The following is a 12,279-nucleotide window of genomic DNA, read 5'->3' on the forward strand; positions in this document are numbered from 1 at the left end:
CACGTGACGCGCATTTGCTTTTTTTTCTTCTTCGCTCTTTTTTTGTTTGTAGATTCTTGAATCAAAAGGCTCGTTAGCGCCACTTTGTGGCAGGCTTATATCACTAATGCAGTATTTTAACTGAACGCTTATGTTTGTAATTTAAGGCTCAATGCTTTAAAAAAAAATCTTGTTAATAAACAATAAAGAATTATTTTATTGTATCCAGGTCAGGAGACAGTTAGCTTAGCATCAAGAATGGAAGCTACAAAAAATCATATTCTTAGCAATGATTTCACTCATATTCTTTTCTATTTGGTAAAGTCAGGAATTTCAGGGTAAAGTGTAAATGCATCATTACAAAAGTCGTGTTTGTCTTGTTTGTTGTGCTTCAGTTTTATTTAATATTCAAGTCTGAATATACTTCACTTCTGGTGAGAAAGAAAAAGTCCGCAAAAAATGATGAATATTATTTATTCAACATGTAAAGACATATTCATTAAATGGTGTTATTTAATTAAAATCTTTTGTACTAAATGAATCAAAGATTAGAACTGGCGGTGGTGGAAGAAGAAGCCCACTCAATATCAACACCCCAGTGTGGAAATACTAAAGTTAAAGTATTGAAGTAGTAAAAGTACCAAAAGTGAAATGAGTCATTATGCAGAATAATACATCTGGATTATAGTTATGAATTCATGAGTATGTTCATCACTTTAAGGTGAAAGCTAAAAGGACTCATTTTAACTGCTTTATATTCTTCTGTTTGGTTTCTCATGTTGATGATATTCTGTGTTTAAAATCTGAAGCTGTAAACAAACTATTAAAAAGCCATAAAATGTTGATATTTACACTGAAAACTACTGTAAAAGTGTATAAAAGTATGTATTTAAAACATTGAACCTGCAATTCATTCCACCAAAGAACCCAAAAATAATCTAGTGAAGTTACTCTGAAGGGTTTGTTTTGAAGTCTGGAGTCACGCACAGCGTGACATCACTGGAGTACTTCCTGTCTTCCTCCTCTTCCTCTCCTCCTCCTCCTCCTCCTCTTCCTCCTTCGTGTGGACTCTGCACCTCACCGTCGGCGTGTTTCCTCATCTCCGTCTCGACGTCGTCTTTCTGCAGCACTCGAGACCCGAAGCTGAAAATATTACTTTGACCCGAAACAGAGAGAAAAAGTTTTAAAAAAAAAGTAATAATTTTAAAAATCATCACAAAACACAACATGACAAAACTTTAAAATATGAAAAAAAAATATTAAAAAATATATTACATATATTAAAAAATATATGTATATAAAATTATTTATATAAATATGTCTATACATAACATATTTAACACACACATATATATATATATATATATACATATATATATATATATATATATATATATATATATATATATATGTGTGTTAAATATGTTATGTATAGACATATTTATATAAATAATATTTAATTTAAAAATGTAAATATGTATATATAATATATAAATATGATTTATATATATATTAAAAGTATATATATAAATAAAATAAAATAATAAAAAAAATAAAGTAAAATATAATATAGATATACACAATAATAAAAAGATATATATAGATATATATATATAGATATATAGATATATATATATATAGATATATATATAGATATATAGATATATATATAGATATATATATATAGATATATATAGATATAGATAGATATAGATAGATATAGATATAGATATATATAGATATAGATATATATATATATATATATATATATAGATATAGATATATAGATATAGATATAGATATCTATCTATATAGCTATATATATATATATGTATGTATGAGATAGAGACACACACACACACACACACACACACACACACACACACACACACACACACACACACACACACACACACACACACACACACACACACACACGTCTCTCAAACAGGACTCACAGTTTGTAGCACCACACGCTGCTCGCCGCCGTCAGCAGCAGAACGATGACGCCAAGAACGACGAGAGCGGTGAGAACATCTGGAACAGAGAACAAACGTCACCGCAGCGAACGCACCGGATCCCCTGAAGTTCACAACACGCGTCTCTGCTTGTGTTCATTTCTGTTGTGCAGGGTTTCCCTCTGATGCTGGTTTGTGTTTCACATGGATCCTTCACGGCTTGTAGACAATCAGACAAAAGTACATGAAGGACTTTTGACACCTGTGTGTGCGTCAGCTTGTTGAGGCGTGTCGTCCGCCCCCTGGTGGCCAGAACGGATCATTGCAGCTTTATGGTTTGCATTTCATTCATAAAAAAGGATCAATTATAAATATGGTAAAATAGTTTACATGTAATATTTTCATCAGCTATTTTCTCTAAGAATAAAAACAGCTTTTTAAGAACTGTAAGCTAAATCGTGAACGTGTTGCTGGTCTGATGATTTCTGCCTCTTCTCAGTCCACGACCGACATTTAAAACCTCAAACGAAAACCTCAAAAGTGGAGGACGCACTTCCCAGTGGAGGCTTCATGGAGCCGCCGGCCGGCAGCGACGTCACCGACTCAGAGGAGCGAGAGAAGCTGGAGGCCCGGGCGGAAGTAGAGAAGACGACGCCGGGCGTTGAGGGGACGAGAGGAGGAAGGGAGGGAGGAAGACGAGTGGAGGAAGGCTTCAGGGTGAGGGAGGTGTGGGAGACGCTCGTGGAACGGGTCGTCTGGATCAGGGGAGTGGAAGAGGAAGTGGAGGATGTCTGCTCGGGAGCTTCTGTTGCTCCTTGTTTCTGTGAAGGTGGAGACTCGCTGGCTGATCTGAGGGGCGGGGAGGTCCGGGGCGGGGAGGTCCGGGTCAGGGTGGTCCGGGTCGGGGAGGTCCGGGTCGGGGAGGTCTGGGTCGAGGAGGAGCCGTGAGGACCGGCTGTGGATCTGTTGGGTGTCTCCTGGAAGTCTGCAAATCAGGAAGAACATAAAAGGTTTGCTTTGACCCGGCGGCCATTCAGTCACCTGAGGATTTACTTTAAGACTCCGACATCTTTCATGACCCCGAAGGGTCAGTTTGTGGTTCAGGGAAGTCAACAATGACCACGAGACAGACAATTAAAAACTGAACAGATGGTCGAGAGAAAGACAAAAAAAGTTCCTTCTCAGACGCTCCTGAAGGAGATACAACGTGATGGAGTGCTCTTCAGTGGAGAAAACATGATAAATTGTCTTTTTAGTGGAGAAAACATGATGATATTCCCTCTCGAAAGCCCCTACAGTAGATACAACTTGATAAAGTTCTCTTCCAGTGGAGCAAACACACTTTAGTGCCCGTCCAGTGGAGAAAACATGATGACGTGCCTTCTTAAGTACACAGTACAGGTAGTACACAGAAGTACACAGTTCAGGTAGTACACAGTACCTGATGCGTTGAAGCAGAAGACACCAAACTTCTGGTCTTTCTTTGCGAACCACGTCACCAATCCAGTTTTGCCTTTTCCACATTTCTCGTCCGCTGTGAGTCGCGGGACGACTGCGATCCGTTCTGCGATCCAACCGAACCTGTTTTCATATGATGAGAAACTATGAACGTCCAGCAACACTTAAACAATAAAACAAAGCCAAGGAGTTTAGTCAAAACTCTGTCGTTCGCTTCCAAAATGAAAAGTTGTAATATTTATGCCTAAACCTGCTCGGATTGGGGCATGCTGGGTATTAAAATGAGCATAGAGTTCCGCTCAACCAGTTCCACCTTAGGGTGCCCTTATCTCTGCACAGCTCATATGACCACGATATGAACACCAGACCACATGGTCCCTGATCTCTAACGAGTCCTTTAGAAAATGAATAATAATAATAATGTTTGAACTTCTTTAAATGTTTTAAATATAAGCGACGGAGTCGCCGCAGGCTCGCAGCCTACTTGCAGGTCTGCAGGCCGCGCTGCACCGCGCGCTCCATCTGCGCTCTGCTGGCGATGCGGACGCTGAGACTCAGACACGCGGCGCCGGCCGCCGCCGCGTTGAAGCTGTACGACCCTCCGTCCATCAGCAAGAAGACGCCGGCGACGCTGAGGCCTGCAGGGGCTGCAGAGCGGACAGGGGCCTCAGAAGGTAGGCAGGGCAGGTATGTGTGTGTGTGTGTGTGTGTGTGTGTGTGTGTGTGTGTGTGTGTGTGTGTGTGTGTGTGTGTGTGTGTGAAGGTAGTTTTGTGTCTTTTTTACTCAAGTACATTTCTTGTTTGTAAGTAAACTATCTCCAAATCTTTGCTCTCAATCCAAAAAAGTGCTCTCAAAAAAAAAAAAAAAAAAAAAAAACTCTCAAAACTAAAATTCCCCCTTAAAAAAAATTGCTGTAAAAAAAAAAAAAAAAACACTCAAAAAAAACCCCTGCCCCCTCAATCTGAAAAGTTACAAATTGTGGACAAAGTGGGCGGGGCATGCGTAAGATGACATCAGTCGAGCCAATGACCAATAGAAACTCCTCATTCAGCAGCGCAGGCCCCGCCCACTGCGTCCACAACCCAACCAGTTTTTGGATTGAGAGTGCGGGTTGTTTTTGTCTTTTTGAAATTTAGCTTTTTTTTTTAGCGCTTTTTTTCTTCTTTTGTTTTTTTTTTAACGCTTTTTTTCTTCTTTTGTTTTTTTTTAACAAATTTGAGCTCTGTGAGCGTTTTTTTTTTTTGATAGATTTTTTTTTTTGTGCAAATTTCTGTTATGAGAGCTTTTTCTTTTTTCAGAGCAATTTTTTTTAGAGCAAATTTGAGTTCTAAGATTTTTTTTCAGAGCAATTGTTAAAAAAAAATTGAGAGATTTTTTTTTTCTAGGAGCAAATTTTTTTTAGGGCCAATTCTTTGGGAGACAATTTTTTTTGGAAAGCAAATTTTTTTGGGAGACTTTTTTTTTAGAGCATTTTTTTTAGCTAATTTGAGCGTTTTTTTTTGATAGAGCTTTTTTTTGGGAAAATTCTTTTTTTTTTTGCAAATTTCTGTTATGAGAGCTTTTTCTTTTTTCAGAGCAATTTTTTTTTAGAGCAAATTTGAGTTCTAAGATTTTTTTTCAGAGCAATTGTTAAAAAAAAAATTGGAGTTTTTTTTTCGAGAGCAAATTTTTTTTTAGGGCCAATTTTTTGGGAGACAACTTTTTTTGGGCGACTTTTTTTTAGAGCATTTTTTTTTAGCTAATTTGAGCTTTGTGAGCGTTCTTTTTTTTTGAAAGAGCTTTTTTTGAAAGAGCATTTTTTTGTGCAAATTTCTGTTGTGAGAGCTTTTTCTTTTTTCAGAGCAATTTTTTTTTAGAGCAATTGTTAAAAAAAAAATTTCAGAGATTTTTTTTTCTAGAGCAAATTTTTTTTTAGGGCCAATTTTTTGGGAGACAACTTTTTTGGAAAGCAATTTTTTTTTGGGAGACTTTTTGTTTTAGAGCATTTTTTGAATTGAGAGCAAAGACTTGGAGATAATTTACTTACAAGCAAGAAATTTGCTTCGGTGAAAAAGACACAAATCTACCTTCATATCTGTGTGTGTAGGTGTGTGTGTATAGGTGTTTGTGTGTGTAAAAGTGTAGGTGTGTGTGTGTAAAAGTGTAGGTGTGTGAGTGCATGTGTGTGTGTTTAAGCCTATGTGTGTGTATGCAGCATTATACACACACATCAGCGCCAGAAGTCAAAAGTTTTGATTTGATAAAAATCTCATAAAAAAGATCTGAGTTACTTTTGTCCTTTCACACTTTAATTCACAACAACAACAACAATAATAATAATAATAATAACAATAATAATAATAATAATAATAATAATAATAATAATAATAAAACACAGACTAGTCAACTCATTTAATATCTGAAGCTTTCTACATGTTTCATTAATTCTTCAACCTTTTAGTCGACGTATCGTCTCATGAAAAGTGAACAAGACGTCTGAGACAAAAGGTCACGCATGACGGATCTGACATGAAATGTATTCACAACAACAACAACAACAACAACGTGCATCTAAACTACAAACACGTGGGAACCAAACATCGTACCTTCAATCAGCTCGGAGTCGGACGCCAGCAGGACGACTGCAAGAGAGAAGAGTAAACACCGAGGAGCAAATCCTGCCATGTTTCCTCTGGGATGCATTTAGAAATATATATATTTAAATATTAATATGTGTATATATAAATATATATGTGTGTGTGTGTGTGTGTGTGTGTAACTGCAGCGGTCGGCGGTGAGGATCCTAATAAAGCGAACGCAAAGGGAAAAGCTTCAGGACAAACGAGCCGAGGAAACAGGAAGAAGAGGTCAGATCTGCTGCGTGAACCTCCAGGAGTTAGCCAGAGCCCTGCGGGGTCAAGCCACGTTTTGTGGGAATCGAACCACCGATATTTATATTCTGCATCTATACGTCCAACAATAAACTCCAAATACAAACAAATTGAGGGTTTTCTGTCAATGTGACAGCAGGATGAGAGGTGATGAAGAGCAGCGACGTCTTCATCGCCCTCAACACATTGAAGGAAAACTGTGAACTACTTTTTTTATTTTTAATGGTTTTTGACTTTTTCTGCCGACTCAGCGTCCGAAACTCGTCTGTTCCGACGAGATCATCGGAAAAATATAATTTCCTCCTCTTCCTCCTTCTCTTCCTCCTCCTCACCATCGAGCTCTCTCTGCTCTGTGTGTATGTGTATGTGTATGTGTGTGTGTGTGTGTGTGTGTGTGTGTGTGTGTGTGTGTGTATATATAAGTGTGTTTCTCTCGGTGTTTGTGTGTGTGTGTGTCTGTAGGTGTGTCTGTAAGTGTGTGTGCATGGGTGTAGGTGTTTGTGTGTAGGTGTGTGTTTGTGTAGATGTGTATGTGTACGTGTCTGTAGGTGTTTGTGTGTTAGTGTGTGTGTGTGTCTGTGTAGGTGTGTGAGTGTGTTTGTATATAGGTGTGTTTCTGTAGGTGTTTGTGTGTGAAGGTGTGTGAGTGTAGATGTGTGTTTGTGAGTGTGTGTGTAGATGTGTGTGTGTGTAGATGTTAGCTTAGCTTAGCATACGGTGTGCACACAGGTGGGCATGTTTTAGTCATTTTAAATGATTCATCCTGATGCTCTTGTGGGTGATGCTCTGTCGTGTGTGTGTGTGTGTGTGTGTGCGTGTTTGTGTGTGTGTGCGTGCGTGTGTGTGTTGTCGTCACATGCTGATAGCGTGTCCTTCTTTTCCTGACTCATGACTCGCGTGACAGCCGTGTGATTGACGGAGGAGGCGGAGCAGCAGCTGATTAGTCGCGCTCTGCTTCCTGGTCCGGAAGAGCCGACTCCCAGGAGACGAGGAAGAGGAAGAGGAAGACTGAGATAAGATAAGACTGATGACGGTTCCTCTGCGACTGAAAGCAAGTTGCTAATGAAACGAGCTGAAGACACAAAACATGTTTCTATGAACACAAACTACACAAACTCCTCCACCTCGTCCGGCAACGACGGGGTGTACTCATGCTTCTGTTATGTATTTATGTATTTTATAGTATCATATTTTATTGTATCGTATCGTATTGTAAAGTATTGTATTGTATTTTATTATGTTGTATTCTATTTTATAATATTGTATCATATTGTACTTTATTATATTGTATTTTATTATAATGTATTGTATCATATTGTATTGTTTTATTGTACTGTATCATATTGTATCCTACTGTATCGTATTGTATTGTATTACATCACATTTTATAGTATACCATTGTATCGTATTTCGTGCTGTATCGTATTGTGTTGCATTGTATTTTATTGTTTTGTATTGTATCATAATGTATTGTGTTGTCTGGTATTTTGTGTTGTACTCCCTTGTTTTACCTGAAGGAGTCTGAGGGCGCGTCCCTTCTCTGGATGTTTCCTCCCCGCGCTGCTTCAGAGCGTCTGACTCAACACACGCGACGCTTTCATGACCCATTTGAAGCCTGAGGCGGCGTCCGTGTCTTTGTGTCGTATCTCGTTACCTCATGAATAAAACCTGAAGCGCGGTCGGATCCTCCGCAGTGAGAACTTCCCCTTCGCGTCTCATTCTGAACACAAACCCCGTCGGGCGAGAGCGAGGAACAAAATGTCCCTCAGGGCCAAATCCCACAGCGACCTGTCGGCGGCCGCGAGGTCGCCGTCGGACAGCGGCGGCTCGTTCAAGTCCTTCTCCGTGAGCGGCGGCGGCGGCTGCCGGCTCCCGAACAGGACGGCGGACGAGGTCAAGGGCCTCCCGAGGCCGGCCGCCAGGAGGCCCGTGAGGGCCGTCCGGCCGCTCAGCGCCGCCGGCGGCTCCTTGTTCCAGATCAACCACCTGCACGGAGAGCTGGTCAGAAAGAGGAAGGTGAGACGCTTTTATGACGAGTGAAGACGAGTTGAAAGAGTTCAGAAAGATCCCGTTAGAACGAGATGTGTGCGAGCGCAACTGGAAGGACAGGAACAAGCATGATGCTCAAAAAGAGAACGTTAGATTTAGAGTAAAAGATGAGCGATTGATATCATGTCATCATACGACAACGCGTCGGGAGGATTTACCGTAAGCGTCTTCCGTAAGCGTCTTCCGTAAGCGTCTTCCGTAAGCGTCTTCCGTAAGCATCTTCCGTAAGCGTCTTCCGTAAGCGTCTTCCGTAAGCATCTTCCGTAAGCGTCTTGTTTCCATGGAGGAGAATTATAGAGGAATAAACGAGCGCCAACAAAAAAAGAAAAAAGAAAGAGGAATCCTCGGAATCCAGATTTATTCCCTCCCTCCCCTTTTAAAAACATATATTTCTAATTCTCCAACTCTTTAAATCACAGATTTATCTCAGAAGTCATTTGTTTAAAAAAAAAAAAAGAAAGGAGGAGTTCTTATCATGATTGCTAACATGTGTTAGTGGGAGCTAAAGGGCTCGACCGTCCGCTCCTATGTGGCTCCAACAAACATCCTCGATGACCTTTGACCCTGGAGGCGCATCCATCAACTCACCCGTTGGGTCGTTCGGGCGGCGAGGCGTCGACGTCCCGTCGCTGAAAAGGCTCTTTGAAGGCGCTCGCCGCCGTGAGCGCGAGGGGAAGCTAGTTGGCGGCAAACGGCGCCCTCTAGTGGAGGAACTGCAGCCTGCGACACATGAGAGAGTTTTAATGTCACCGTTTTGTTGTGATGCTGCGCAAATAAAATGATCATTAAGGTAAAAACAAATCATTTGCTTTGATGATGTACACACACACACACACACACACACACACACACTTTCCTCAGGAATGTGAGGATCTGAGGAGAGAAAACAAGCTCCTGGCCAACGAGATCCACATGGAGCGCATCGTGATGCGATCGGAGAGCGAGCTGACCATGAGGACGCTGAGGACCCTGAACCAGGAGCTGCAGGCGCAGGTCAAAGAGGTACACACACACACACACACACACACACACACACACACACACACACACACACACACACACACACACACACACACACACATTTGTATTTTAAATGGAATTAACATCTCCAATATTATCATTTTTTAATTTTAATTGTAATAGATTTGAGTCGAGCAGCTGCTCTTCGGCCTCGTTGCTGCTTCAACTTCTGATAGAAAACAAAACACTTTCCTCTAAATTAAACTGAGAGACCGCGCCTCTAATGTGTGTGTGTGTGTGTGTGTGTGTGTGTGTGTGTGACATCATCGTGCACGTTGGTGTTCAGTCACAACACAACATGAAGGTTTAAAGTTTCACACAGAACCATCCACCTCGTCCCGTTCATGCAGGACGCCGCGGCGTCGCCTTACATCCAGAAACAAAGGCCACCTTTCACATCCACCTCTCTCTCTCCCTCTCTCGCTCTCTCTCTCTCTCTTTCTCTCTCCCTCCTTCCTTCCCTCCCTCCCTCCCTCTCTCTCTCTCTCTCCATCAGCTGAAGCAGAAGCAGTACCACAGCCAGCAGAGGGCGGCGTTGAGCTCGCGGGCCGCGGACGAGGCGGCGGCGTCCCGAGGCGAGGCGGAGAGGAGCCGGGCGCTGGCGGAGGCTCGGGCCCTCGGGCGGCAGCGGGACGCGGCGGCGGCGGAGGCCGACCGGGAACGAGTGAGCGAGGAGCTGCAGACGCTGAAGAAAGAGGTGGAGACGCACCGTCAGTGTGAGGTCACACCTCATGAACACTGACTGCTCAGATGAAACACCACCACGTGGTCTCTTCCACCAGAATTTAGAAATGTCCCTCAATCAGCTGGAGCACAAACAGGAAGTGACATTAACGATGGTCTTGGTCTTCTTCTTCTTCTTGGTTTTCTTCTTGGTCTTCTTCTTCTTCTTGGTCTTCTTCTTGGTCTTCTTCTTCTTCTTGGTCTTCTTCTTCTTCTTGGTCGTCTTCTTCTTCTTGGTCTTCTTCTTCTTCTTGGCCTTCTTCTTCTTCTTGGTCGGCTTCTTCTTCTTGGTCGGCTTCTTCTTCTTGGTCTTCTTCTTGGTCTTCTTCTTCTTCTTCTTCTTCTTCTTCTTCTTGGTCTTCTTCTTCTTGGTCGTCTTCTTCTTCTTGGTCGTCTTCTTGGTCTTCTTCTTCTTCTTGGTCTTCTTCTTCTTCTTGGTCTTCTTCTTGGTCTTCTTCTTGGTCTTCTTCTTGGTCTTCTTCTTGGTCTTCTTGGTCGTCTTCTTCTTCTTCTTGGTCTTCTTGGTCGTTTTCTTCTTCTTCTTGGTCGTCTTCTTCTTGGTCGTCTTCTTCTTGGTCGTCTTCTTCTTGGTCGTCTTCTTCTTGGTCGTCTTCTTCTTGGTCGTCTTCTTCTTCTTCTCCTTCTTCTTCTTCTCCTTCTTGGTCTTCTTCTTCTTCTTCTTCTTGGTCTTCTTCTTCTTCTTCTTGGTCTTCTTCTTCTTCTTGGTCTTCTTGGTCGTCTTCTTCTTCTCCTCCTCCTCCTCCTCAGCACACCGACCTGCAGCTTTCCCTCGCTCGAGCCGAGAGGGGCTACTTTGAGATCAAGCTGCAGCTGGACCGGGTGTCGGGGGAGAACCGGGCTCTGCTGCAGGAGAACCGGAGCCTGGCGTCCGCCGGAGACGAGCTCCGAGTCAAGCTGGGACGGATCACCGAGGAGAACGTCCAGATTAAACAGAGGTGGGTAAGAACACAAAAAAAAAGTCACGTTTTGGGACATTAAAGGTTTTTATACAAATACGGATTGTTATATGAGCTTTCTGTTAGCTTTCTGTTAGCATCTCTTGTGTTAGCTTTCTGTTAGCATCTCTTGTGTTAGCTTTCTGTATTTAAAACCTAAAACGGGTGCCGACACGACCACAAGAGGAAGGTTAACTCAAACCACCATCTGTTCTTCAACATAAACAAGTGATCGTCTGCGTTTAGGATCAAGAACGACAGTAAAATGCATAAAAACTTTGTGACGTCCTCGTTGCCCCCTGGGAACATCCGCTGGATTTAGAAAAGCCTTTTAAAAGCCTCACAAGAGAGTTTAGTCAGAAGAGGCTCAATTCTTATGTTGGTCAATGACAACACATCCATCTCTTTGTGTCCGAGTTCATTTCCATTTTAAATCGTTTAAAAAAAAAGATAATTTCATGACATTTTCAAGAAAGGCGTGTCTTGTTGAAGGAAAGAAGGCGTGTCTTGTTGAAGGAAGGCGTGTCTTGTTGAAGGAAGGCGTGTCTTGTTATAAGAAGGCGTGTCTTGTTATTGGAAGGAAGGCGTGTCTTGTTATTGGAAGGAAGGCGTGTCTTGTTATAGGAAGGAAGGCGTGTCTTGTTATAGGAAGGAAGGCGTGTCTTGTTATAGGAAGGAAGGCGTGTCTTGTTATAGGAAGGAAGGCGTGTCTTGTTAGAGGAAGGAAGGCGTGTCTTGTTAGAGGAAGGAAGGCGTGTCTTGTTATAGGAAGGAAGGCGTGTCTTGTTATAGGAAGGAAGGCGTGTCTTGTTATTGGAAGGCGTGTCTTGTTATAGGAAGGAAGGCGTGTCTTGTTATAGGAAGGAAGGCGTGTCTTGTTATTGGAAGGCGTGTCTTGTTATAGGAAGGAAGGCGTGTCTTGTTATAGGAAGGAAGGCGTGTCTTGTTATAGGAAGGAAGGCGTGTCTTGTTATAGGAAGGAAGGCGTGTCTTGTTGAAGGAAAGAAGGCGTGTCTTGTGGAAGGAAGGAAGGCGTGTCTTGTTATAGGAAGGAAGGCGTGTCTTGTTATTGGAAGGAAGGCGTGTCTTGTTGAAGGAAGGCGTGTCTTGTGGAAGGAAGGCGTGTCTTGTTGAATGAAGGCGTGTTTTATTTAAGGAAGGCGTGTCTTAAAGGTAGGCGTGTTTTAACGTCAATGTTTTAGGGTTAATAGAAGTTGAGTAACTTTAAGCGTCCCGCCGTTGGCAGCGAGGCGGCGTCGCGGCGC

The 12,279-nt window shown here is 42.3% G+C and overlaps 1 protein-coding gene across 1 annotated transcript; it reads right to left on the reverse strand.

The window, feature by feature from the left end:
• Window positions 1–777: 777 nt before the first annotated feature.
• lyve1b (lymphatic vessel endothelial hyaluronic receptor 1b) lies at window positions 778–6,060 on the reverse strand. The gene is made up of 6 exons (XM_068602398.1): window positions 5,982–6,060; window positions 3,880–4,042; window positions 3,379–3,518; window positions 2,491–2,922; window positions 1,938–2,016; window positions 778–1,134 (listed from the first exon to the last, which is right to left on the reverse strand). The coding sequence occupies exons 1-6, from the start codon at window positions 6,058–6,060 to the stop codon at window positions 927–929; spliced, it is 1,101 nt and encodes a 366-aa protein (XP_068458499.1). The 3' UTR covers window positions 778–926.
• Window positions 6,061–12,279: the final 6,219 nt, after the last annotated feature.

The sequence above is a fragment of the Clinocottus analis genome, unplaced genomic scaffold (assembly GCF_023055335.1).
Source record: "Clinocottus analis isolate CAN_PGR_092001 unplaced genomic scaffold, fCliAna1.0.p SCAF_6, whole genome shotgun sequence".
Lineage (NCBI taxonomy): Eukaryota > Metazoa > Chordata > Actinopteri > Perciformes > Cottidae > Clinocottus > Clinocottus analis.

Coding starts and splice junctions, on each gene's coding strand:
- lyve1b (XM_068602398.1), bottom strand. CDS start 6,060: ATGGCAGGATTTGCTCCTCGGTGTTTACTCTTCTCTCTTGCAGTCGTC. Junction 3,519..3,879: donor CGCGGCCTGCAGACCTGCAA/GTAGGCTGCGAG, acceptor ATATGAAAACAG/GTTCGGTTGGATCGCAGAAC. Junction 2,017..2,490: donor CATGAAGCCTCCACTGGGAA/GTGCGTCCTCCA, acceptor TCTCTGTTCCAG/ATGTTCTCACCGCTCTCGTC.